The sequence below is a fragment of the Phyllobates terribilis genome, unplaced genomic scaffold (genome assembly GCF_046119375.1).
Source record: "Phyllobates terribilis strain yellow unplaced genomic scaffold, ASM4611937v1 Scaffold_9__5_contigs__length_417890890, whole genome shotgun sequence".
Taxonomy (NCBI): domain Eukaryota; kingdom Metazoa; phylum Chordata; class Amphibia; order Anura; family Dendrobatidae; genus Phyllobates; species Phyllobates terribilis.
The window spans coordinates 202,113,448-202,140,613 of NW_027362769.1; the positions used below are offsets into that span (position 1 = coordinate 202,113,448).

At 52.0% G+C, this 27,166-nt stretch overlaps 1 protein-coding gene across 1 annotated transcript in view; it reads left to right on the plus strand.

The window, feature by feature from the left end:
- Positions 1-27,166, plus strand: part of LOC141161980 (uncharacterized) — a 172,546-nt gene that overhangs the window by 139,222 nt on the left and 6,158 nt on the right. Inside the window, exon 2 of the mRNA XM_073647573.1 lies at positions 9,774-9,882. Within this exon, the coding sequence (XP_073503674.1) occupies positions 9,822-9,882 (61 nt within the window). The 5' untranslated portion in view covers positions 9,774-9,821. The remainder of the gene's footprint in view (positions 1-9,773; positions 9,883-27,166) is intronic.

The window sequence follows — 27,166 nt, forward strand, 5'->3', positions numbered from 1 at the left end:
GGGGACCTCCAAAGGACAAAGTAACCCCGCAGCAGGAGTATGTGAGGACTTAGATCTAGCACATATAGTACATTGGCGCACCCACTTAATGACTTCATTCTGCCATCCAGGCCACCAAAAACTGCGACCCACCAGTCTCTTGGTCTCAGAGATTCCGGGATGACCTGCCAACCGAGATTCGTGACACTCAACAAACAAATCTCTCCTAAAGGTCCCAGGCACAAACAACCTCCCATGAGGAGTGTTAGATGGGGCATTCTCCTGAGCTTTAAGAATCTCATCTTCCAAAACGGAGTCTAAAGCAGCTATCACAACACCTTCTTGTAAAATGTTTTCCTCTTTCTCAGCACCGACTATGGGAGAAAAACTGCGAGACAAGGCATCCGCCTTAACATTCTTAGTACCAGGGATGTAAGTAACGGAGAAATTAAACCGCGAGAAAAACAGTGCCCACCTAGCCTGACGGGCATTCAGGCGCTTGGCAGCATCAAGATATATCAGATTTTTATGATCCGTAAGAACCTGAACGGGAAATTCCGCACCTTCCAAGAAGTGGCGCCAGTGTTCAAATGCGAGTTTAATAGCCAATAATTCCCGATTACCAATATCGTAATTCAATTCAGTCTCCGAAAATTTTTTTGAAAAAAAGGCACAGGGATGTAATCCATCCCCGTTATCCTGAGACAATACTGCGCCAACCCCCACAGAGGAAGCATCAACCTCAACCAAAAACGGCCTAGTAACATCAGGCTGCATAAGGATGGGAGCAGAGGTGAACCTCTCCTTGAGATACACAAAAGCTTCAATGGCCTCAGAAGACCACTGAACCGCATCAGCACCTTTCCTGGTGAGATCAGTCAGAGGTTTGACAATACTAGAAAATTTTTTTATGAATTTTCTATAGTAATTGGCGAAACCCAAAAACCTCTGTATCGATTTCAAACCAATAGGCCTAGGCCATTCCTGCACAGCCTGAACCTTAACCGGATCCATCTCAAAACCTTTGCTGGAGATAATGTAGCCCAAAAAACTAATTCTCTGTACAGCGAACTCACATTTCTCCAGCTTAGCAAAAAGCGAATTGTCCATTAATAACTGTAATACCTCACGCACGCTCCGCCAATGAGACTCCAGATCTGGCGAATAAATCAAAATGTCATCCAAATACACAACCACATTTTTACCGATCAAAGGTCTAAGGATGTCATTAATCAGATTCTGAAAAAATGCAGGAGCATTAGTAAGACCAAAAGGCATAACCAGATTCTCAAAATGACCCACAGGAGTGTTAAAAGCAGTCTTCCATTCATCACCCTCCTTCATGCGCAACAGATTGTATGCCCCCTTAAGGTCAATTTTAGAGAACCACTTGGCCCCCAATAACTGGTTAAACAGTTCAGGAATCAATGGCAGTGGGTAAGGATTGCGTACCGTAATTTTGTTAATCTCACGAAAATCCAGACAAGGACGTAAACCGCCGTCCTTTTTTTTTACAAAAAAAAATCCAACCGCCACAGGAGACTTAGAGGGCCTAATGTGACCGGCGGCCAAGCTTGTCTGTATGTATTCCTCCAAAGCCTTCCTCTCAGGAATAGTAAGGTTAAATAAACGACTTTTAGGAAGAATCGCTCCAGGGACAAATTCAATAGAACAATCATAGTCTCTATGGGGAGGCAAAACCTGCGATTCTTTCTCAGAAAAAACTCTCCAAAAATCCTGAATAGGAACAGGCAATTCTCCCCTATCCAAAGCTGCAATACGCCCGTTACAACACTTGTCATAACATTTATGGCTCCAGGATTTAATTTCACTGGTAGACCAATCCAGTACAGGATTGTGAAATTTTAACCAGGGCAAACCCAATATTACTGGAGAAGGCAAGTTATTCAACACTACCAAATCCAATTTCTCATGGTGAACACCATTAATAGTGAGAGGAAATTCACTGACCTTGAGAGTAATATTCTTCAAAGGGGAGCCATCCACAGAAACCACAGCAATGGGGGATGATAAAGGTTCAGGTTTTAAATTGAGTTTTTCCACGAATCCCCCATCAATTACATTCAGTGTAGACCCGCAATCAACAAACACCCGAAATTCCATTAATTTTTCCTGAGCAATCGTGGAAGCAGCTAAAAATATACCCTTGGAATTTAAACAGGCAATACGGGCGTGACTGACCATTTTTTTTTCTTTCTTCATACGAAGCTCACAGCCTTTAATCAAATGACCAGATTTTCCGCAATAGAAACACAAGCCTTCCGAAAAACGACGGTCTTTTTCTTGAGAGCGAGGTGCCACCGATCCAATCTCCATCGGTTCACCACTGTTAGTACACACATTATCATAACCAGAAACTGACATAGCAGAGGATTTGCTCTCATTAACCCTAGTACGCAGTCTTCTATCCACCCGTATAGCTAATTGCATAGCCTGTTGCAAATCCTCAGGTGTAGGATAAGCAATTAGCAGGTCTTTAACCCTTTCACTGAGCCCAGCAAGAAATAGACTTTTCAGAGCAGAATCGTTCCACCCTGTTTGAGTGGACCAACGACGAAAATGAGTACAATATTTTTCCACATTACCTGATCCTTGTTTTAAACGTCTCAACTCAGTCTCAGCTGATGCCACACGGTCAGGATCATCATATAATAATCCTAAAGCAGAAAAAAAACTATCCACTGATCTGAAGCATGTATCACTAGGTTGCAAAGAAAAGGCCCACTCCTGAGGCTCTTTGCGCAAAAGTGACATTATGAACCCTACGCGCTGGGATTCATCCCCAGAGGACTTGGGTCTCAAACGAAAATACAATAAGCAAGCATTTTTAAATGAAAAAAATTCTCGATGTTCACCAAAAAATAAATCCGGCAAACATACCTTAGGCTCCAAGAAATATGCTCCAGGACAGTTACTCACGTGCTGACGGAGCTCGGCCACTTCCAGAGAGAGTCCCTGCAGGTGTTTAGCCAAATCCTGAACCGACACCATGATGGAACAAAAAAAAAAAAAAAATCTTTCCTTAGAGAATTTGCAGGCTGGACTTACTGTTATGCTCTGCTACCAAAGCTAAGGAAAGAGAGGAGATCTGTCCCTACTATAGGACTCAGCTGAATCCCTACAATGTAACAGGGAACCTGATCCTGCGATCAGACCTGCTAAAGTCCTAATCTAGTCTGTACGGAGACCTATAGATGTGGGGAGGGAATCCCTACAAGTACTAAGGACTGGGAGGAATATGGGACACCTCCTAACAGAAATAGTAGCAGACAGACGAACAAACAAAATAGATAGAACATAGAGGTCCGTAGACCAAGCAAACTAACAGAGCTAGATACAGAGCACAGGCTAGCTAGAAAGTAGATATACAATGAAGTCCAGCAAAGCCAGAAGGGCGGAGCAGGATTAAATAGGCCAACAAGGTCATGTGACCAGCAAAGGAAAAAAAACCTAACAGCAAGGTTCTAACAGATTGTAGTCATGCCTTGACCTAAACACTCCACAATTTGTTGCTTCTCAGCAGCCGACACATCCTTTTTCTTTCCCATTTTGGCAGAAAATGTAGGCTGCTTAATAATGTGGGACAGCCTTCTTAAGTAGTCTTGCCTTTCATTGGACACACCTGCCAAACTAATTAGCACAGGTGTCTGCAATTGCTTACAGTGATATAAAGAGCCCTGACACACATCACCATCAATGAGTTTAACTGACAAACAAACAAATTCTTCCCTTATCACTCCTAAACACTTTTTGCATAATAATTTGCAACACAGTGTACATGTGCTTTTCCACAAAACACCAGTGGTTCACGTAGTGAATCTTACAGTTCTAACATGCCAACCGTGGTCTGTATGGAGTTGTTCAATAAAGGGCCCAAAATTAAGATAACATAGACGGGAGAGGTCTCTATGAATAGGAATTCCTAAGAATTTGATACCCTGTGAGGGCCAGGCAAAGGGAAAGTTGGACTGGATGGAATCCTGTATGGATTTGGGGAGGGAGACATCGAGGGCCTCACACTTCGCTGTATTGATTTTAAAATTTGACCATGTAACAAAGTGATCTATTTCAGCCATAACAGCCTGCTGATGGATATATGTGATTGACATCATCAGCAAATGCAGAGCACTTGTACTCGGTGCCTCCCACCTCAATCCACCTAATATTGGGGTTATGGCGAATTGATGAGAGCAGGTGCTCCATCACTAGGATGTATAAGAGAGGGGACAGAGGACATCCCTGCCTTGTCCCATTGGTGATTATGAAAGGTGATGAAAATGTTCTGACGCGCCCCCTGGGCCTTGGGACATCCGGAGCCGGACCCTTTTTGGTGGATGCTGGTGGTTGTAGTCTCCGTGACGGCGACCCGGTTCCGTGGCTCAGGGCGGTCAAAGCAGTGGAGGAACTATTTATGTGGTTTTGATGTTTAAATGTCTGACTACGCCACCCGTGGATTGCGGTCAGAGTGAACCGCCGCTGCAGGGCAGACCGCTGAGGCTGGTGTTGTGGGTGCTGCAGAGCGTAGCATAACTCCCCACGGGAGGAGTATAGCCTCAGGGCAGTGTATGCGGAGGATGGGGGTGATGGTGCAGGGCAGCAGCAGTAACGACACGGAGTCAGTGATGCAGTCCAGGGCCTTTACTCACAGTTCTTATTATCCAGACCACTTCTGCAGGTAACGGCTGCCCACGTCGTACTGTGCTCACCAGGTGAGGGGCTCAGACAACTCCCAGATAACTTTGGAGCGCTTCACAGGACCCCCTTTGTGTGTCCTTTGTCTGGCCTTTCTTACCAACCCTTCTGTCCGGCTGCCTCGGGCCTCCTCTTGGTAAACTTGGTGCCAGTTTGCCTGACCCTATGTGCTGCCCTCCTAGCGGGTGTAGCGAGGGGCTGCGCCACATAAAATGTCACAGCCTCCGGTTTCTAGCTGAGGGTCGTTTCCCGCCTCCACTAGTTTCGGGGACCGGTCTCCCCCTTTGGCCTGACCCCTCCACGCAGGTGGATTCGGGTGTGCGGTGGCGACTCGCCCGTCCACACCCCTGGGATCCCTTCGTTCCTCGTTCCTGGAGCCTTCTCCGCTCCTCTTCCTTCCTTCTCCCTCTTCCAGGCCTGGGCCTCTGTTACTAGGCCCGCCTCTTGAGCAGAGCTCATGCAGAGCCCCTGCTCCCTGTCACTTCTGCTCAGACTTCTCTGCACTGAACTAAGATGGTGCCCACCTTTTATACTCCCTTCTCAATACACCCTGGAACTGCTTCCTCCCTGCTCCTGCACTACAGGGTTCCCCTTCCTCAGTGTTCCCTCCCCCCACTCCAGCCGGGGACAGGGACTGTAATGCCCATCTCAGGGGCATATTGGTCGCCCTGCCCCACGGCAATGTGGTGTAATGCATGCAGGTGTCGGGGTCCTGATCCACACTCCATCCTTACCTGAGAGTGATATATCACACCTCTGGGTGAGGTGCAATACCTCTGCAGCAACCGAGCCCTCGGGGTGCTACAGTTCCATTTATCTTCAGCCTAGGTGACGCATTGCGATACAGGGCCGTGATTTTGGCTATAAAAGGGTCCCCTAGACCCCTACCCCAAGCTTTTTAAGAGAATAATATATGGCGTGCCAGGAGACTCTATGGAATGCTTTCTCAGCATCCAACGAGAGTATCTAATTACAAATTTTTAACTGCATCTAGCCCAGGAAATACTTTGTGCCTAGTAGCAGTGTCTGCTAGTCAGCGGATTATCCCGGCTGTTAAGCAAGCTACACCACCTGTAGTTTGGACACTTAATTTTTTCAAAGGAAATGCTTCGGAACCACGGGATACTCAGTGAAGAGCATCAGGAGGCACCCCAAGGCATAGGGGCTGGGACTGGCGGTAGGACGCCTTGCGGTGGACAGCCGAGCTCGATCCTTATAAAAGCTTTTTAACTGCAGCAGCTTTAGTGGACGCTACTGGAGCTGGAATTACGCGGCTGCTGGCATGAGACTTGCCCTCCAATAGATCCTTGTAAATGGATTTAAAGTGTATTCATTCAAATTAGAGAGACAATTTAAATTAAAAAGCTTAGAGCTGCCTCCACCACAGGGGGGCTCGCTCGACCCACCAGCGGACAGGCACCAGTATTGGGAGAGGGGTGCTGGCCGTCAGGGTCCACCGCGGCTCTGGCACAAACGGAGGTGGCATGGGCAGGAACGGACTGGCCGTGTCGGCTTCTCACTTTTTGGATTTTAGAAGGGCATGACATGCCTATATCTGTGTCTCCCCCTCCTTTTACTCCTCCACCTCTTTTCTTTTCGCATGACCATATGTACTTGTCACTTTTCCATGTGTTAGTTATGTCTTCTGAGCAGTTTGTCAGCTTTTGGACACCAAAGGTGTTTTCTCTGTGTTTCTATGTGTTTTTGTTTGCCTGCCATTGGTTTTAACGGTGTTCGAAGGTGTTCGACGAACAGTTCGACGAACACAAGGGTGTTCGACGAACCGAACTCGAACACTACGGGGGTGGCTTAACACTAGTCAGGACATTTGTGTTAAAAATCGCTGATTGGTCGCTGGCGCTGCCCACGACCAATTACCGATTTGGGCGCCAAATTTAAATATCGGCCGCGACCAATCAGCGATTTGGGCGCCAAATTTAAATATCGGCTGCGACCAATCACCGATCTTGGCTCCACATTTAAACACCGCTGTGCTGATTGGTCGCGGACGCTATTTAAATGTGGCGCCAAAATCGGTGATTGGTCGCGCCCAGCGTTTAAACACCGCTGTGCTGCTGCGAGCGCCCGCTCATGTCCCGGGTTCTCGCAGTGGAAGTATCCGCACAGACAGCGCCTCTGACATCCATGCGGCAAGGGTGTGAAGGGAGGACCGGGGAGCGGCGCTGACATCCAATTGGTCGCGGCCTCTATTTAAATGTGCCGCACAAATCGGTGATTGGTTGCGGTTTTGGCCCGCGACCAATCACTGATCTTGCGGCTAAAGTTAACCACTACTGTGCTGATTGGTCGCAGCCGATATTTAAATTTGGCGGCCAAATCGGTGATTGGTCGCGGGCAGCGTCCGCGACCAATCAGCACAGCGGTATTTAACTTTTGCGCTAAGATCAGTGATTGGTCGGGTCCAAAGACCGCGACCAATCATCGAATCGTCTTGGTGAGGACCAGGGAGCGGCGCTGCCTGTGCGGCTACTTCCGCTGCGAGAACCCGGGACATGAGCGGGCGCTCGCAGCAGAAGTATCCTGACCCGCAGTGCCGCTCCCCGGTCCTCCCTTCCGCATGGATGTCAGCGATGCCGGCGGTCCTTCCGCTGCTACCGGCCAGGACATGAGCGCCTCGCGCCGCTCATCTCCCATCTGCATCTCGGTCCCGCAGATGGGTCCGGCGGTCGGGGTCCTTCTGCTGGTACCGGCCGGGAGATGAGCGCCTCGCGGCGCTCATCTCCCGGCTGCAACGCCGCTGAGCTCCGTCCCGCAGATGAGCCGCTAACGGCCGCCATCTTTTTTCTGAAATCCCGCGGCGCTGATTGCCTGCTGCCGGACCAATGAGCGACGTGGGATTTCCTGGACAGACAGACAGACAGACAGATAGACAGACAGACAGACAGACAGACAGACGGGATAAGACAATTATATAGTAGATGTTGTGGAAAACCTATACTAACTCTAAACAAGCAAATCTCTCTCTGACGCAGCAGCACCTCTCCTTAGTCTGCCTGATTCCGTGGTAGAATGTGACAAGCCTGGCGGCGCCTGGTCTTACATACACCTGATGATGCTGTGCGGCCAGCCAATCACTCTAAGGCTAAGTGCCCACAATGCAGAAATGCTGCAGATTTTTTACGCATCTCCCTGGCAGGAAAAATGCATGCGGATTTTACATGCGTTTTTCCTGCCAGGTTGAAGCATTTGTCAAGCGTTTTTGCATGCATTTCTGCATGTGGGTTATCAAGCACTTTTCCAAGCAATTTTAGCATCACTTGGAAAAGTGCTTGACAACTGGGTCACACTATATAAATCCATGCAACCGGCATGGATTTTATATAGTGTGACCAAGTTAGTTAAAAAAAAAGAATAAAAATGCTAAAAAAGAAAAAAAAAACATTATGCTTACTATCTGATGGCCCTCGGTCTCCTTCTCTGCTCACCCCGGCGGCTCGCGATGATCTAAAAGGACCTTCCATGATGTCATTTAGTCATGTGACAGGTCACGCGACTGCCGACGTCTACATGACTAAATGATGTCATGGAAGGTCCTTTAGACCATCGCGAGCTGCCGGGGTGCCAGGACGCATCGCTATGGAGACCGGGGGCCATCAGGAGGTGAGTATAATGTTTTTTTTAATTTTAAATTCTTTTTTCTACAGGTACTATGGTACCTGGGTCTGGAGGACAGTCTCCTCTTCTCCAGACCCGGGTACCATCCGCACATTGAATCGCTTAATGTAGTCATGCGGATATTAAGCGATTCAATGCAAGTCAGTGGCGGCAATAACGCTGCGTGTCCGCAAAATTAATGGACATGCTGCGTATTTTTCCACAATGATAATTCGCAGCGGAAATTTCCGCCGCATGTGGACAGCACATGCGGATTATCATTGGGGACCATGGGGCACGTATTACCAAGCGTTTTTTAAGTGTTTTCGCTGAGGAAATTCCGTGGCCAAAACTCTTGAAGAACGCATAGTGGGCACGCAGCCTAATGCCACAACCATCATGGCTACGGCATTACAGTGTGTGGTAGGCAATCCCTGCATGTTCATTGGCTCTCTAAAGAGCGTCAAACAAGCAGTGAGGGGACCAGAGCTCCCGCCCGAGCAACTAGGAAATACTCGCGGAGCGCCGAGCATCTCGAGCAGTGATCTGCCTCTGCTTGTACCATCACCATTACGTCCGCTTCCCCGTCTCTTGCCACGAGCCTTGCCCATTTTAAATGGAGTTTAAAATTTGTCTTGTTGCCAAAATTGTCTGTAATATTACTGCAGTAATATAGGATCATGTCTGATGACCACGGTTTTAGGCAGTGACCAGGGAGTCAGAAATGCTTTCAGTGGTCTTTCCCATGCTGCTCCCATGTCTTTTCAGCACTGTGTGGATGTGTCTGATCATGTCTCACACACTACATGGCCAGATAAGGTAGTAAAATGTTAAAATGACATTTTTGGGTGAATGTATATTTCATCGTTGAAAGCAATGTAAAAGTGCAAAAACGCATCAAAAACGCTACATGTGAACATAGCCCCAGGTGTGGAGGAGCATTTTTTGGGAGGGTTATTTATTTTTCCTTATATACAAGTCATTACCCTGGAAAGGATGTTCCTTAACATTTTTCCTTGGAAAATCCATTTTGGTTTCGTTTTTGTATGTTTTATTGTGAGCCCATAAAAGTGGCGTAAATACTCTGATAACATTGCTCACAGCAGTGACCTGGGAGTCTGAAATGCTTCCAGGGGTCTTCTCCATGCTGTTCCCATGTCATTTGAGCACTGTCCCATCAATTTGGCCAATTTTTAGGCCCCCTGCAGACCTCTTGGGGGGCCACCGGAAAAATGCTCGAGTTTCCCATAGACTTACATTTGGCTCGTTGCTCGGGTCGAGGACTCGAGCATTCCAATTTGCTCGACCCGAACAACAAGAACTCAGGCATTTTAGTGCTCGCTCATCACAAGTCAGCATCTTTAGGTGGCTCAACAGTCACATGAGCTTGTAAGAAAAGCCTCCATCTAGTATATTCCACGTGAGTTTTCCTTCTGTCTGTGACTTTTACATTATTACTTTCACAGCTTTGACATCCAGGCAAATACCTGAAGAATATCAATTCTGAAGCCATAATGGAGAAAGAAGAAAGCAATGTGTGGGATGATGAGGGGTGCAAAGAGGACGTTCCTACAGGTAACTGCCCCAGTGAGGAGTCACCACTAAATAAAGCAGAGAAGAGTCACATTCTCCTCATTCACCGGACAATTTTAGGCTTGAAGTTTTATGTTATGTGTTTTCTCAGGTTTTTTGGCAATAGATTCCCCTATTCAGCTAAAATACAGATCTTATATCGCTGACAATGTAATAGCGTAATATGTAATAAGACCGGTTGTGTATCTGTAATATGGATTTAAGAATAGACTGGGATAATAAATCATCAAAGACAAGTAACAAACTTCATGGGCAAAGTATCTAATTTAGTGTTTTAAATCATATCCAACAAGGCTTGGGTTCCAGGATTAATAAATAACACTAGATGGTGGCCCGATTCTAACGCATCGGGTATTCTAGAATATGTATGCGGCCGACCGGGCGCAATCAGCAGAGCGATATTTAAATTTGGCGCCAAAATCGCTGATTGGTCGAGGCCGGCAACCGCGACCAATTAGCAAAGCGGTGTTAAAATTTGGCGCCTATATCGCAGATTGGTCACGGCCGGCGGTCGCGACTAATCAGCAGAGCGGGGTTTAAATGTGGCGCCAATAATGCTGATTGGTCGCGGCCAGCGAACGCGACCAATCAGCAGAGCGGGGTTTAAATTTGGCGGCAATAATGCTGATGGTTTGCGGCCGGCGGTCGCGACCAATCAGCAGAGCGTTATTTAAATTTGGCGCCAATAATGGTGATTGGTCACGGCCGCGACTAATCAGCAGAGCGGTGTTTAAATTTGTTGCCAATAATGCTGGTTATTCGTGACCGGTAACCGCGACCAATGAGCAGAGCGGTGTTTAAATATGGCGCCAATATCTCTAATTGGTCGCGGCCGGCCACCACGACCAATCAGCGAAGCGGTGTTTAAATTTGGCGCCAATATCGCTGATTGGTCACGGCCGGTGGTTGCGACTAATCAGCAGAGCGAGGTTTAAATTTGACGCCAATACTGCTGATTGGTCGCGGCCGGCGACCGCGACCAATCAGCAGAGCGGTGTTTAAATTTAACGCCAATACTGCTGATTGGTCGCAGTCGGCGACCGCGAGCAATCAGCAGAGTGTTGTTTAAATTTGGCACCAAAATCGCTGATTGGTCGCGGCCGGCGATCGCGACCAATCAGCAGAGCGGGGTTTAAATTTGGCGCCAATACTGCTCATTGGTCGCGGCCGGCGACCGCAACCAATCAACAGAGCGTTGTTTAAATTTGGCGCCAATCTCGCTGATTGGTCGCGTCTGCCGTCCGCGAGCAATCAACAGAGCGTTGTTTAAATTTGGCGCCAATCTTGCTGATTGGTAGCGGTCGCCGACGGCCGCGACCAATCAGCACAGCGGTGTTTAAATTTAGCGCCAATCTCGCTGATTGGTCGCGGCCGGCCACCGCGACCAATGAGCAGAGCGGTGTTTAAATTTGCCGGCCATCTCGCTGATTGGTCGCGGTCGGCCGCCGCGACCAATCAGCAGAGCGGCAATTAAATTTGCAGCCTATATTGCTGATTGTTCGCGGCCGGCGACAGCGACCAATCAGCAGAGCGGCGTTTAAATTTTCCGCCGATATCGCTGATTAGTCGCAGTGGCCGGCCACGATTAATCAGCAGAGCGGCGTTTAAATTTGCCGGACATCTCGCTCATTGGTCGCGGTGGCCGGCCGCGACCAATCAGCAGAGCGGCGTTTAAATTTGCCGCCCATCTCACTGATTGGTCGCGGCCGGCCACCGCGACCGATCAGCAGAGCGGCGTTTAAATTTGCCACCCATCTCGCTGATTAGTCGCGGTGGCCGGCCGCGATTAATCAGCAGAGCGGCGTTTAAATTTGCCGCCAATCTCGCTGATTGGTCACGGCCGGCCACCGCGACAAATCAGCACTGCGGCGTTTAAATTTGCCGCCCATCTCGCTGATTGGTCGCGGTCGGCCACCGCGACTAATCAGCAGAGCGGCGTTTAAATTTGCCGCCCATCTCGCTGATTGGTCACGGCCGGCCACCGCGACCAATCAGCACTGCGGCGTTTAAATTTGCCGCCCATCTCGCTGATTGGTCACGGCTGGCCACCGCGACCAATCAGCAGAGCGGCGTTTAAATTTGCCGCCTATCTCGCTGATTGGTCACGGCCGGCCACCGCGACCAATCAGCAGAGCGGCGTTTAAATTTGCCGCCCATCTCGCTCATTGGTCGCGGTGGCCAGCCGCGATTAATCAGCAGAGCGGCGTTTAAATTTGCCGGACATGTCGCTGATTGGTCGCGGTGGCCGGCCGCGACCAATCAGCAGAGCGGCGTTTAAATTTGCCGCCCATCTCGCTGACTGGTCGCGGCCGGCCACCGCGACCAATCAGCAGAGCGGCGTTTAAATTTGCCGCCCATCTCGCTGGTTGGTCGCAGTGGCCGGCCGCGATTAATCAACAGAGCGGCGTTTAAATTTGCCGCCCATCTCGCTGATTGGTCACGGCCGACCACCGCGACCAATCAGCACTGCGGCGTTTAAATTTGCCGCCCATCTCGCTGATTGGTCACGGCCGGCCACCGCGACCAATCAGCACAGCGACGTTTAAATTTGCCGCCCATCTCGCTGATTGGTTGCGGCCGGCCACCGCGACCAATCAGCAGAGCGGTGTTTAAATTTGCCGCCCATCTCGCTGATTTGCGGTAGTCGGCCGGCCACCGCGACCAATCAGCAGAGCGGCGTTTAAATTTGCCACACATCTCGCTCATTGGTCGCGGTGGCCGGCCGCGATTAATCAGCAGAGCGGCGTTAAAATTTTCCGCCCATCTCGCTGATTAGTCGCGGTGGCCGGCCGCGATTAATCAGCAGAGCGGCGTTTAAATTTGCCGCCCATCTCGCTGATTGGTCACGGCCGGCCACCGCGACAAATCAGCACTGCGGCGTTTAAATTTGCCGCCCATCTCGCTGATTGGTCGCGGTCGGCCACCGCGACTAATCAGCAAAGCGGCGTTTAAATTTGCCGCCCATCTCGCTGATTGGTCACGGCCATCCACCGCGACCAATCAGCACTGCGGCGTTTAAATTTGCCACCCATCTCGCTGATTGGTCACGGCCGGCCACCGCGACCAATCAGCAGAGCGGCGTTTAAATTTGCCGCCCATCTCGCTCATTGGTCGCGGTGGCCAGCCGCGATTAATCAGCAGAGCGGCGTTTAAATTTGCCGGACATGTCGCTGATTGGTCGCGGTGGTCGGCCGCGACCAATCAGCAGAGCGGCGTTTAAATTTGCCGCCCATCTCGCTGGTTGGTCACGGTGGCCGGCCACGATTAATCAGCAGAGCGGCGTTTAAATTTGCCGGACATCTCGCTCATTGGTCGCGGTGGCCGGCCGCGACCAATCAGCAGAGCGGCGTTTAAATTTGCCGGACATCTCGCTCATTGGTCGCGGTGGCCGGCCGCGACCAATCAGCAGAGCGGCGTTTAAATTTGCCGCCCATCTCACTGATTGGTCGCGGCCGGCCACCGCGACCGATCAGCAGAGCGGCGTTTAAATTTGCCACCCATCTCGCTGATTAGTCGCGGTGGCCGGCCGCGATTAATCAGCAGAGCGGCGTTTAAATTTGCCGCCCATCTCGCTGATTGGTCACGGCCGGCCACCGCGACAAATCAGCACTGCGGCGTTTAAATTTGCCGCCCATCTCGCTGATTGGTCGCGGTCGGCCACCGCGACTAATCAGCAGAGCGGCGTTTAAATTTGCCGCCCATCTCGCTGATTGGTCACGGCCGGCCACCGCGACCAATCAGCACTGCGGCGTTTAAATTTGCCGCCCATCTCGCTGATTGGTCACGGCTGGCCACCGCGACCAATCAGCAGAGCGGCGTTTAAATTTGCTGCCTATCTCGCTGATTGGTCACGGCCGGCCACCGCGACCAATCAGCAGAGCGGCGTTTAAATTTGCCGCCCATCTCGCTCATTGGTCGCGGTGGCCAGCCGCGATTAATCAGCAGAGCGGCGTTTAAATTTGCCGGACATGTCGCTGATTGGTCGCGGTGGCCGGCCGCGACCAATCAGCAGAGCGGCGTTTAAATTTGCCGCCCATCTCGCTGACTGGTCGCGGCCGGCCACCGCGACCAATCAGCAGAGCGGCGTTTAAATTTGCCGCCCATCTCGCTGGTTGGTCGCAGTAGCCGGCCGCGATTAATCAACAGAGCGGCGTTTAAATTTGCCGCCCATCTCGCTGATTGGTCACGGCCGACCACCGCGACCAATCAGCACTGCGGCGTTTAAATTTGCCGCCCATCTCGCTGATTGGTCACGGCCGGCCACCGCGACCAATCAGCACAGCGACGTTTAAATTTGCCGCCCATCTCGCTGATTGGTTGCGGCCGGCCACCGCGACCAATCAGCAGAGCGGTGTTTAAATTTGCCGCCCATCTCGCTGATTTGCGGTAGTCGGCCGGCCACCGCGACCAATCAGCAGAGCGGCGTTTAAATTTGCCACACATCTCGCTCATTGGTCGCGGTGGCCGGCCGCGATTAATCAGCAGAGCGGCGTTAAAATTTTCCGCCCATCTCGCTGATTAGTCGCGGTGGCCGGCCGCGATTAATCAGCAGAGCGGCGTTTAAATTTGCCGCCCATCTCGCTGATTGGTCACGGCCGGCCACCGCGACAAATCAGCACTGCGGCGTTTAAATTTGCCGCCCATCTCGCTGATTGGTCGCGGTCGGCCACCGCGACTAATCAGCAAAGCGGCGTTTAAATTTGCCGCCCATCTCGCTGATTGGTCACGGCCATCCACCGCGACCAATCAGCACTGCGGCGTTTAAATTTGCCACCCATCTCGCTGATTGGTCACGGCCGGCCACCGCGACCAATCAGCAGAGCGGCGTTTAAATTTGCCGCCCATCTCGCTCATTGGTCGCGGTGGCCAGCCGCGATTAATCAGCAGAGCGGCGTTTAAATTTGCCGGACATGTCGCTGATTGGTCGCGGTGGTCGGCCGCGACCAATCAGCAGAGCGGCGTTTAAATTTGCCGCCCATCTCGCTGGTTGGTCGCAGTGGCCGGCCGCGATTAATCAGCAGAGCGGCGTTTAAATTTGCCGCCCATCTCGCTGGTTGGTCGCAGTGGCCGGCCGCGATTAATCAGCAGAGCGGCGTTTAAATTTGCCGCCCATCTCGCTGATTGGTTGCGGCCGGCCACCGCGACCAATCAGCAGAGCGGTGTTTAAATTTGCCGCCCATCTCGCTGATTTGCGGTAGTCGGCCGGCCACCGCGACCAATCAGCAGAGCGGCGTTTAAATTTGCCACACATCTCGCTCATTGGTCGCGGTGGCCGGCCGCGATTAATCAGCAGAGCGGCGTTTAAATTTTCCGCCCATCTCGCTGATTAGTCGCGGTGGCCGGCCGCGATTAATCAGCAGAGCGGCGTTTAAATTTGCCGCCCATCTCGCTGATTGGTCACGGCCGACCACCGCGACCAATCAGCACTGCGGCGTTTAAATTTGCCGCCCATCTCGCTGATTGGTCACGGCCGGCCACCGCGACCAATCAGCACAGCGGCGTTTAAATTTGCCGCCCATCTCGCCGATTGGTCGCGGCCGGCCACCGCGACCAATCAGCAGAGCGGTGTTTAAATTTGCTGCCCATCTCGCTGATTGGTGGCAGTCGGCCGGCCACCGCGACCAATCAGCAGAGCGGCGTTTAAATTTGCCACCCATCTCGCTCATTGGTCGCGGTGGCCGGCCGCGATTAATCAGCAGAGCGGCGTTTAAATTTGCCGCCCATCTCGCTGATTGGTCACGGCCGACCACCGCGACCAATCAGCACTGCGGCGTTTAAATTTGCCGCCCATCTCGCTGATTGGTCACGGCCGGCCACCGCGACCAATCAGCACAGCGGCGTTTAAATTTGCCGCCCATCTCGCCGATTGGTCGCGGCCGGCCACCGCGACCAATCAGCAGAGCGGTGTTTAAATTTGCTGCCCATCTCGCTGATTGGTGGCAGTCGGCCGGCCACCGCGACCAATCAGCAGAGCGGCGTTTAAATTTGCCACCCATCTCGCTCATTGCTCGCGGTGGCCGGCCGCGATTAATCAGCAGAGCGGCATTTAAATTTGCCGCCCATCTCGCTGATTGGTCGCGGTCGGCCGGCCACCGCGACCAATCAGCAGAGCAGCGTTTAAATTTGCCGCCCATCTCGCTGATTGGTCACGGCCGGCCACCGCGACCAATCAGCACAGTGGCGTTTAAATTTGCCGCCCTTCTCGCTGATTGGTCGCGGTCGGCCACCGCGACCAATCAGCACAGCGGCGTTTAAATTTTCCGCCCATCTCGCTGATTGGTCGCGGCCGACCACCGCGACCAATCAGCAGAGCGGCGTTTAAATTTTCCGCCCATCTCGCTGATTGGTCGCGGCCGGCCACCGCGACCAATCAGCGTCGTATTAGTGTGGGCCAGGGAGCGGCGCTGCTTGTACGGCTCCGTATTAGCGAGGACCGGGGAGCGGCGCTGCCTGTGCGGCTCCTTCTGCTGCGAGAAGCCGGGAGATGAGCGGCTACTCGCAGCAGAAGCATCCCGACCGGCGGCGCCGCTCCCCGGTCCTCCGTTCACACTTGCTGTCGGGAGATCAGCGGGCCAAGCTACTGATCTTCCGACGTTAGCCGCATGGAGGTCAGCGGCGCCGGTCGGGGTAGTTGTGCTGCTAGCGCCGCTCATCTCCTAGCTGCATCGCCGCTGACCTCCGTCCGGCAGATGAGCCGCTAACGGCCGCCATCTTTTTTCAGAAATCCAGCGGCGCTGATTGGCCGCTGCCGGACCAATGAGCGATGCGGGATTTCCTGGACAGACAGACAGACAGACAGAAAGACAGACAGAAAGACAGACAGACAGATAGACAGACGGGATAAGACAATTATATATATAGATAAGTAATCTATTTCATATACTTAACTAGCTGAAGCTGAAAAAAACTGTTTTACGACAAGTCTCATAGTCACAGCCAGGAGTAGATTATAAGAGAAAGCAGAGAATTGCCTGGGCTTATCCATCGTTATATTTGCTCCATGGCCATGACTTCCTAATACACGACCATACGGCTCCTCTGTTTTGCATGTAGCGGTCAGTGATTGTGTGAGACGGACACCACCTAGTAGTACTGACGCCTGAGCATTTCTCTACACCAGGGATCCTCAAACTTTTTAAACAGGGGGCCAGTTCACGGTCCCTCAGACCATTGGAGGGCCGGAATATAGTTTTTAAAAAAAACTATGAACAAATTCCTATGCACACTGCACATATCTTATTTTGAAGTAAAAAAACAATACAGGAACAAATACAATATTTAAAATGAAGAACAAGTAAAGTTAAATCACCCGGTATTTCAATAGGTAGGTAACTGTACCCAATAGGCAGCATAGGTCCCCAATAGGCAGGTAAATGTACCCAATAGGCAGCATAGGTCCCCAATAGGCAGGTAAATATCCCCAATAGGCAGGTAAATGTCCCCAATAGGCAGGTAAATATCCCCAATAGGCAGCAAAGGTCCCCAATAGGCAGCATAGGTCCCCAATAGGCAGGTAAATGTACCCAATAGGCAGCATAGGTCCCCAATAGGCAGGTAAATATCCCCAATAGGCAGGTAAATGTCCCCAATAGGCAGGTAAATATCCCCAATGTCACCCCCCATACAATGCCCCATGCAGGATGTCACCCCCCCATATAATGCCCCATGCAGCATGTCAACCCCCATATAATGCCCCATGCAGCATGTCACCCCCCATATAATGCCCCATGCAGCATGTCAACCCCCATATAATGCCCCATGCAGCATGTCACCCCCTCCCATATAATGCCCCATGCAGCATGTCACCCCCCCATATTATGCCCCATGCAGCATGTCACCCCCCCCCATATTATGCCCCATGCAGGATGTCCCTTTCCACCCATGTCATGCCCCATGCAGGATGTCACCCCCCCCCACATTATACCCCATGCAGGATGTCACACCACCATATTATACCCCTTGCAGGATGTCACCCCCCATATAATGACCTATGTCTCCATACATAAAAAAAAAAAAATCCAATACTCACCTCACTTCTCTTCTCACTTGCTGCCGCTGCCGCTGCTCTGGTCTGGACTCCAGCGTCGCGGCGGCATTGTCCCGCTCTGCGCTGCCTGTGCCGTGGGGCACTCGGATCCGGGCAATAGGGAACGATGGGGGTAGTAGTGGCAACCCGGTTCCGTGGCTCAGGGTGGTCAGGCCAGTGTTAGTCCGTTATGTGCTATTGATTATGTCCGACTACGCCACCCGTGGATTTGCGGTCATTAGGAACCGCCGCTGCAGGGCAGGCGGCTGGGGCTGATGATATATGCAGCTGGGATGGTGTGACTCCCCACGGGAAGAGTGCGGCCCCAGGGCAGTGTGGTGGATGGTGGGAGTGATGGTAGTGAGAGTCCCGGTGCCGATAGTGCTGGAGGAGCAAGGAGCACACAGACAACAAGTTGCAGTCCAGGGTCTTTACTAAAACAGGTAAACTGACCCATAAACAGTCCCGGCTAGGAGGGGACCTGGATGTCTGAGAGCAACGGGGAAATTGGCCCTGGTCAGGGTGAGGGTGTAGGCCTACCGTGCTTTCTGCGCTCCTTCTGGCTATCTCCTCATTATAGGGTAACAGCCCACGTTTCCGAGCTTTCCGTGTATTCTCGCCTGTATGGCCTGCGACGTGGGTTCCTTTCTGCTCCCAGCCTTGTACGGCTTTACTGGTCCCTTCGGTTGTGGCAGGGCCTCCAGGCTTCTTAGGCCAAGGAATATACAGTCCCTTGCGGACTGGTTATCTGCTGGAGGATGTAGAATCCTCTCAGCCTCAGACACCAAAGTCTGGTAAAGTCAGTCTCTTATCTGCCAAGACAGGCTTGCTTCGCCTCTTGTCTCTGGCTTGCGGCTCTCCTCCTGCCACACTTCCTCTTAGGTGCAGTGCAACTGTCTGTCCCTGCTCTGCTCTGGGACAAGTCTCAGTGCTGAGACAGGCCATCAAGTTCTCTCTAACCCTGCCCCAGTACCAGCTTTTATAGGGGCAGCCAGCTCCCCCTACTGGCCTGAGACAGGAGGCATTGCATGCTAATGTTCCCCTGACTAGAGAACCTCCCCCTTGCTCTCAGACACAGCTTTAATACATTTTGTGGCATCCAGGCCAGGGTGACACATTCCCCTCTAGTGAAATTTAGTACTCCGGGACTAAACAATAAACAAAGACAGTATGCATAACTATAAAACATTAATAGACAAACGACGCACAGATTGAGTTCTTAAGGTCACAGTGTGGCCTGTGACCGGGTGTCCATATCACCAGCACAACGGGGAGCCTTAACCAGGTGGGGGTCTGTCCTACCCCAAGTCCTTTACAGTCTTAGTTCCTTCCTTGGTTAAGCTCCGAACGCAGTCCATAAAAGGTCCCGGTTATAAATAGTCCATAACCTATGAGTCCTTACGGTAACTGCAAGAAACTGAAACACAGAATTACCAAACAAGCATGTAACTAGGCAAACATTTCAACAGTTGGTAACAGGGTTATTTACAATTTTAGTACACTCTATATTTTCCAGCGAGCGGGTATCTGTCCCTTTGTGCTCCTGGTTGACCTCCTTAACCCACTGTCTGGTGGTGGACTAACCTGGCTTTCCCCACTAGTGTTAGGGGTACAGCTACCAGCTGGGTGTACAGGTAGGGCAGGCAGCTGTCTGCGGGTTCTTTGGCTTACCGCAGGCATGGCAGGCTCACTGTCAGCAGAGGGTTGACTCTCCTGGGCTGCTGGTACATGCTCTTCTGCCTCTGGGACCGCTTGCTCCTCTTCACCTTCCAGCTCTGGTGTTGGTTGTTGCTGTGCCGGTTGCAGGAAATGCAGGACGGGTACCACTATGGCATCATTTATGCGAGTCCAGGACTGAGGGAACTCTCCAAGAACGGTGCTGATCATTTCTTCCTTGTCCTCTGCGGGTTCAAGGTCACTCTGATCCTCTTCTGCACTACGGAGTTGCTCGGGGCACCTTTTGAGGTGGTCTCTGGAGACGACACTAGTGGTTTCTCCTCCGTCCTTGGTGATTACGCACACCTTTGGGTTGTCGTGGTCAGACTGCAGTACGGTGTAGGGTTCCCTTTCCCACTGGTCGTCCAACTTATGTAGCCTTCTTTTTCGCTTTAGGACTTGCTCACCAGGTTCTAGGGGACCAGCAGGGGCGTGTTGATTGAAGAGTTTTTCTTGCCTCTCTCTCACCTGGGCCAGGCTCTTCTCCACACTCTCCTGTACCTTCTTGTACTGCAGTTGCCTTTCCGTATCCCAGTCCGCATCCGGGGAGGTGTCCTCAGGTATTAGGACTCCCATCTCCAGGTCTACGGGCAGCTTACCTGGCCTAGCTCGCATCAGGTAAGCCGGGTGCAGTTTGTAGCATTCACCGGGATATTGTTGTATAGGTCTATCAGGTCCGGTAGTTTTTCTGGCCACAAGCTGCGTTCCTCCAGGGGCAACGTCTTCAGGAGATCGATAACTATATTGTTCATCTTCTCACACATCCCGTTGGTTTGTGGATGGTAAGGCGTTGTCCGAATCTTCTTACAGCCATAGAGGTTGCAGAACTCCTGGAAGATTTCAGCCTCGAACGCTGGACCCTGGTCTGTCAGGACCTGTTCCGGATACCCGTGTGGACGGCAGAAGTATTGCTGGAAGGCTCTGGCCGCTGTTTGGGCTGTCAAGTCCTTTACTGGGACCACCACTAGAAAACGGGAATAGTGGTCCACGATTGTCAGGGCATAGATGTATCCTGACCGGCTGGGAGCCAATTTGACATGGTCCAGAGCTACCAGCTCAAGAGGCTGCGTGGTGACGATGGGCCTCAAGGGTGTCTTCTGGCTGGCACGGTCCTTCCTCCTCAGGTGACAAGGGCCACAGTCTCTGCACCATTTTTCTACAGCTCCTCTCATGGCGACCCAAAAGAACCTTCCTCTTAGCAGGAACTCCAGTTTTTTCCAACCGAAGTGTCCCGCTCGGTCATGGTAAGCCCCCAGGACCATAGCTGCATCCCGCCTTGGGACCACGACTTGCCAGGTCAGCTCGTGCGTCCGGTGGTTAACAATACTTCTGCACAACTTGCCTTCGTAGAGGAACAGCTTGCTCTTTTCCTTCCATAGCTGCTTGGCTTCCTCTGGGGCATCTGGATCTAAGTGGGCGTCTTCCCGGGTCAGCAGATCTTTCACCAGGCGGACTGCAGGGTCACTATCTTGGGTCTCGGCCCAGCTGTGGTGAGGTAGAGGATTGATCATCACGGTGGTTAGATCCTCCTCCTTCACGCGGTGGGAGTATTGAGCGGCTCCATACCGGTGAAACGCGGGGAGTTCTACCTCCTCCAGCTCTTCTGGGTCTTCGTCACCTTCAGGTAAGTGAGGCATCCTCGATAGGGCGTCAGCGTTGGCATTGGTTTTGCCGGCCCGGTACTTGATCACGAAGTCATAGTTGGAGAGACGGGCCATCCACCGCTGTTCTAGGGCACCCAGTCTTGCATTGTCTAGGTGTGTTAACGGGTTGTTGTCCGTGTAGACCGTGAACTTTGCGGAGGCCAGGTAATGCTTGAAGCGTTCCGTCATGGCCCACACCACCGCCAAGAATTCTAGCTTGAAGGAGCTGTAATTCTCCGGGTTCCTCTCGGTGGGTCTCAGCTTCCGGCTGGCGTACGTGATCACCCTTTCTCTGCCCTGTTGGTTTTGGGACAGTACGGCTCCCAGTCCCACATTACTGGCGTCTGTGTGGAGAATAAAAGGCTGGCCATAGTCAGGGTAGGCCAGGATCTCATCCCCCGTGAGGGCCATCTTCAACTGGCGGAAGGACTCCTCTTCCGGTTTATCCCACTTGAAGGGTGGCTTTTGACTCCTGGACTTAGATTGTCCGATCAGGAGGTCCTGCATAGGAGCTGCCATCTTAGTGAACCCGGGGATGAACCTTCGGTAGTAGCCTACCAACCCGAGAAACTGTCTCACCTCTTTGATGTTCGAGGGGCTTGGCCAGCTCTTGATTGCCGAAACCTTGTCAGGGTCGGGGACTACTCCTTCCGTGCTTACCACGTGCCCTAGGTACTGGACCTTTGGTTTCAGCAGGTGACACTTCGATGGTTTCACCTTCAGGCCATAGCCTGCCAGGGCTTCGAACACCTTGGCCAGGTGCTTTAGATGGTCCTCGTAGGTTTTTGAATAGACGATCACGTCGTCCAGGTAAAGGAGGACCGTCTCAAAGTTTCGGTGCCCTAGACAGCATTCCATCAGCCTCTGGAAGGTCCCTGGTGCGTTGCAGAGCCCGAAGGGCATACAGTTGAACTCACTCAGTCCCATCGGGGTGGTGAAGGCGGTCTTCTCCTTGTCAGCCTCTGCCACAGGAACCTGCCAGTACCCGCTAGTAAGGTCCAAAGTAGAAAAGAAGTTAGCTGATTTTAGTGCGGCTAAAGACTCCTCTATTCTAGGCAGCGGATATGCGTCTTTGTGGGTGATACGGTTGATTTGTCTATAGTCCACGCACATTCTCATGGTGCCATCCTTCTTTTTCACCAGAACCAAGGGGGCTGCCCAGGGGCTACAGCTATCTCTAATGACCCCAGCTTCTTTCATCTCTCTTAGCATGCCCTTTGCGTTCTGATAATGTGCAGGGGGTACAGGTCTGTGCCTCTCTTTTATTGGTGGGTGGCTTCCTGTGGGGATGTGGTGTTCTATCCCTTTTACTCTGCCGAAGTCTAGCGGGTGCTTACTAAAGACTCTCTCGTACTCCTGTACCACCCGGTAGACTCCTTGTTTTTGGTGCAGGGGAGTGGAGTCAGCACCCACATGGAGTTTCTGGCACCAGTCCTCCTTTTGTTTCTGGGAGCCATTACCCTCCGCCTGTGGAGATGGGGGCAAGGGTTCCACGGCCCTGATAGCTTTGTGTTCGACCACAAACAGCTTGGCGAGTGTAGCGTACCTGGGTAAGTGTACTTCCCTCTCCCCAATGTTGAGGATGTGGACGGGCACCCTCCCATGACGGACATCAACCACCCCCCGGGCTGTCAAAATGGTGGGCCTGCTGTCTGAGTACACGGGTTCTACCATGGCTTGGTAGTCTCTACCTCTCAACCCGATTGCAGTCCGACACCAGATCATCATTTCACTTTTGGGAGTCATGGAAATGGGGAATGGGTCACTCAGTCTTACGCTACCGATCTCACCACCAGACAGTTCTACCTGCTGCCGTCTCATCAGGGCTTTTATCTCCTTGTTGAGGAGTCTCTGTTGGCTGGAACTAGCATTCACCGCCACCTGTTGTAATATTACAATTACCTCTGAAAGACAATTTTCAATTACGTTAGTACCCACAGTTATTTTAGGGTGACTTTCACGACGGTCAATGTCCACAATAATTACTCCCTGTGCCGGCAGTTCAACTTTACCAATTTTAATGGTCATCTCCTTGAACCCCATCTGCGGCACGGGTAAGCCATTACTGGCGATGATGCTCAAGTTACTGTCTGGATACCGTGTGATATCAGCATCAGTCCAATACTGCTTAAAAAGTACATAAGGGATAGTGGTTACTTGCGACCCAGTATCCAGCAAGGCGCTCATGAGGATACCGTCCAGCACCACGGGTAAAACCGGGCGCCCCTCAACGTACTTATTACGCCAATTGTAAGGGCCTGGTGATCTTATGCCTGGGGGTTGGCCCTCTGCCCCAGGTTGGACCCGTTTAAATTACAGTACCTGGAAATGTGTCCGGGCTGGTTGCATCGACGGCAAATGGGCTGTCCATCCTCTGCGTAGCGGTCTGTGGGCCTCCCTCGGAATGACGGGATCCTCCTCTGTCGACGCCACGGGACATTCTCCGGACTTGAAGCCAGCTCGATGGGTCTTGCCGGGTCCACTTGCAACGCCTGGACGGTCCTGGTCAACGCCGCGACGCTCCTGGTCAGCTCCTGAACTTGGTGGTGCAGGTCTTTCGACGGGGCTTGGTTCAGGGCCTGTGCATCAGCCCCCACAGGGTCCATAGATGAGGACGCCGCCTCCTGGTGGTAGGTGAGAGCAGGGCGCCGGGGGTTTATAGCGCCACTGGTTGCTGATTCACGGAGCACCCTTATGGCCCTGTCCTTAAATTGGGCAAAGGTCAGGTCGGGGTTCTGAAAGAACATGAGGCGCAGCTGGGCCCTGTGGGCGCTGGACAGCAGATCTTCTATGAATTGTTCTGTTAGCAGTTTATCCGTTTCCTGCACACTGCCAGGGTCAGTTTGTTGGATAGCCCTCAAGGCTTCCTGCAAATTTAGGGCATAGTCTCTGATGCTGTCCTGTGCCCGCTGCTTACATCCACAGAACCTCATTTTAATCTCAGCAGAGGTACGTGTGTCAAAGGTACCCCGCAGCCAGGCCAGAATACCCTTCACAGTCCTTTTCTCCTCAGTGGGCCATGATTTTTCCTCCCTTTGGGCTGCGCCAGTTAACTGCCCTGTTAGTATGCTAACCTTCTGTTCCTCTGTCAGGGGGTAGACTTGGAACAAACTGTACAGCCTTTCCTTAAAGTCAGTTAGGTCATGGGGCTCCCCTGAGTACTTGGGCAGCCAGGCCTCTCCAGGGATGTAGGGCAGGGAAAAGGGCATCACCGCTGCTGCAGCTGCGTTGGTGGTAGTGGGCGCCTCTGTGTCCGACATCTTCCTCCCCCCTAGTTAAGCGTGGCCTACCTTCCGACGATCCTCTTCTGTAGGCCGCGGCTCCGCTGCTGCTGCTCTGGACGAGGACCTGGCGTCCTGATGACGTCAGCGTCGCTCTCTCTCCCTTCCAGGACCTTGCGCAGCGTCGGTGCGTGGGGCGGAGCTTCGGGTCTCGCGCCGTTTTGACGTCCACGCCCCTCTTCTTCTCGCGCGGCGTCCTGAAGATGGCGTCTGATGGCGGGAAAGAGCTGCGGATGGCGGGAAGACGGCAGAAGACGGCGGGAAACGGTCCAAGATGGCGTCTGATGGCGGGAATCAGCTCCGGATGGCGGGAAACGACTCTGGACGGCGGGAAACTTCGCGACAGGTAAGTTACAAAAGTCTTTTTCAGGCACGCAGTACCCGGTGGTTGCGGGCACGAAATCCTGCCGACTACGCCAAAGCTGACTCGCCCCCTGGGCCGTGGGGCACTCGGATCCGGGCAATAGGGAACGATGGGGGTAGCAGTGGCAACCCGGTTCCGTGGCTCAGGGTGGTCAGGCCAGTGGTAGTCTGTTATGTGCTATTGATTATGTCCGACTACACCACCCGTGGATTTGCGGTCATTAGGAACCGCCGCTGCAGGGCAGACCGCTGGGGCTGATGATATATGCAGCTGGGATGGTGTGACTCCCCACGGGAAGAGTGCGGCCCCAGGGCAGTGTGGTGGATGGTGGGAGTGATGGTAGTGAGAGTCCCGGTGCCGATAGTGCTGGAGGAGCAAGGAGCACACAGACAACAAGTTGCAGTCCAGGGTCTTTACTAAAACAGGTAAACTGATGCATAAACAGTCCCGGCTAGGAGGGGACCTGGATGTCTGAGAGCAACGGGGAAATTGGCCCTGGTCAGGGTGAGGGTGTAGGCCTACCGTGCTTTCTGCTCTCCTTCTGGCTATCTCCTCGTTATAGGGTAACTGCCCACGTTTCCGAGCTTTCCGTGTATTCTCGCCTGTATGGCCTGCGACGTGGGTTCCTTTCTGCTCCCAGCCTTGTACGGCTTTACTGGTCCCTTCGGTTGTGGCAGGGCCTCCAGGCTTCTTAGGCCAAGGAATATACAGTCCCTTGTGGACTGGTTATCTGCTGGAGGATGTAGAATCCTCTCAGCCTCAGACTCCAAAGTCTGGTAAAGTCAGTCTCTTATCTGCCAAGACAGGCTTGCTTCGCCTCTTGTCTCTGGCTTGTGGCTCTCCTCCTGCCACACTTCCTCTTAGGTGCAGTGCAACTGTCTGTCCCTGCTCTGCTCTGGGACAAGTCTCAGTGCTGAGGCAGGCCATCAAGTTCTCTCTAACCCTGCCCCCAGTACCAGCTTTTATAGGGGCAGCCAGCTCCCCCTACTGGCCTGAGACAGGAGGCATTGCATGCTAATGTTCCCCTGACTAGAGAACCTCCCCCTTGCTCTCAGACACAGCTTTAATACATTTTGTGGCATCCAGGCCAGGGTGACACAACAGCACTCGGGAGGGCGCGGTATAAAGACGTCACCGCGCCCTCTGACCTGAGACATCACAGGAAGCGCAGAGCACGGAAGACAGCGGATCTGCAGAGGCATGGGGAGAGGTAAGTATCTGCCTGCCGGGAACCTGAGCAAGCGGCGGAGAAGGGCGGGCGCTGACACCGCTACCCTCTCCTCCGCCCATAGCCCGGCTGGCCGGATGAAAGTCCTCTGCGGGCCGCATGTGGCCCACGGGCCGTAGTTTGAGGACCCCTGCTCTACACACAAGTGACACAATATGAGCAAGTCCTGCACTCTGTCACAGGGAAGATGGGGTGCCAGTGGTCGATTTGAGGTGTTCACTGAAAAATAGACAGAATTTCCACAGCACACACCAGAGGATGCAATATGGAGTCCAATTATTCCTTATTATTCAACAACAGTTCAGACATAGACATAAAATTAGAGATGTTAGTATAGATATTACTTATACCTGAGTCTGCTCTCTATCCGAAATCCGCAATAGACATGAAGTTTTGGTCAATCATTCATCTGCTCTCTATGGGGGGAGAGAAGAAAGCTGCTCCCATATCATGAATCAGTGCTTGTTACAGGCTAATATCTGCCTGTGTAAATGAACCCTTAAAGGGATATTCCCATCTCCAATATCTCATATCAATATGTAGTAGGTGTAATAATAATAATAGCAAATACCTCCAATTAGAAATGTTCTTTGGATTTGCTCTTTTCTCATGTACAGGCATTGAAGTAGCCTAAGTATACATCATTATGACCACTCATATAGTGACAGTTAGTTAACTAGTTGTTAATAGTCATAACCATGCATATGTAAGCTACTGCAATACCCTGCACATTAGGAAAGAGACATAGCAAGTCAGAAGAACTGTACTATATTTCTAATTGGAGATATTTGCTAATATTATTATTTATACAACTACTACATTTTGGGATAAGATCTTGATGAAGGGAATACCCCTTTAAAATTAACCTGTCAGCTACAAAAACCCTATTCACTAGCAGATATAGTGGTAATCTGCAGGCAAATAATATTTAAAGCATGTTAGACTGTTTTACTGGGAAAGCGGCTACTGGGAGAAATTGAAGTTATATTTTCCCTGCAGCTGCTTGCT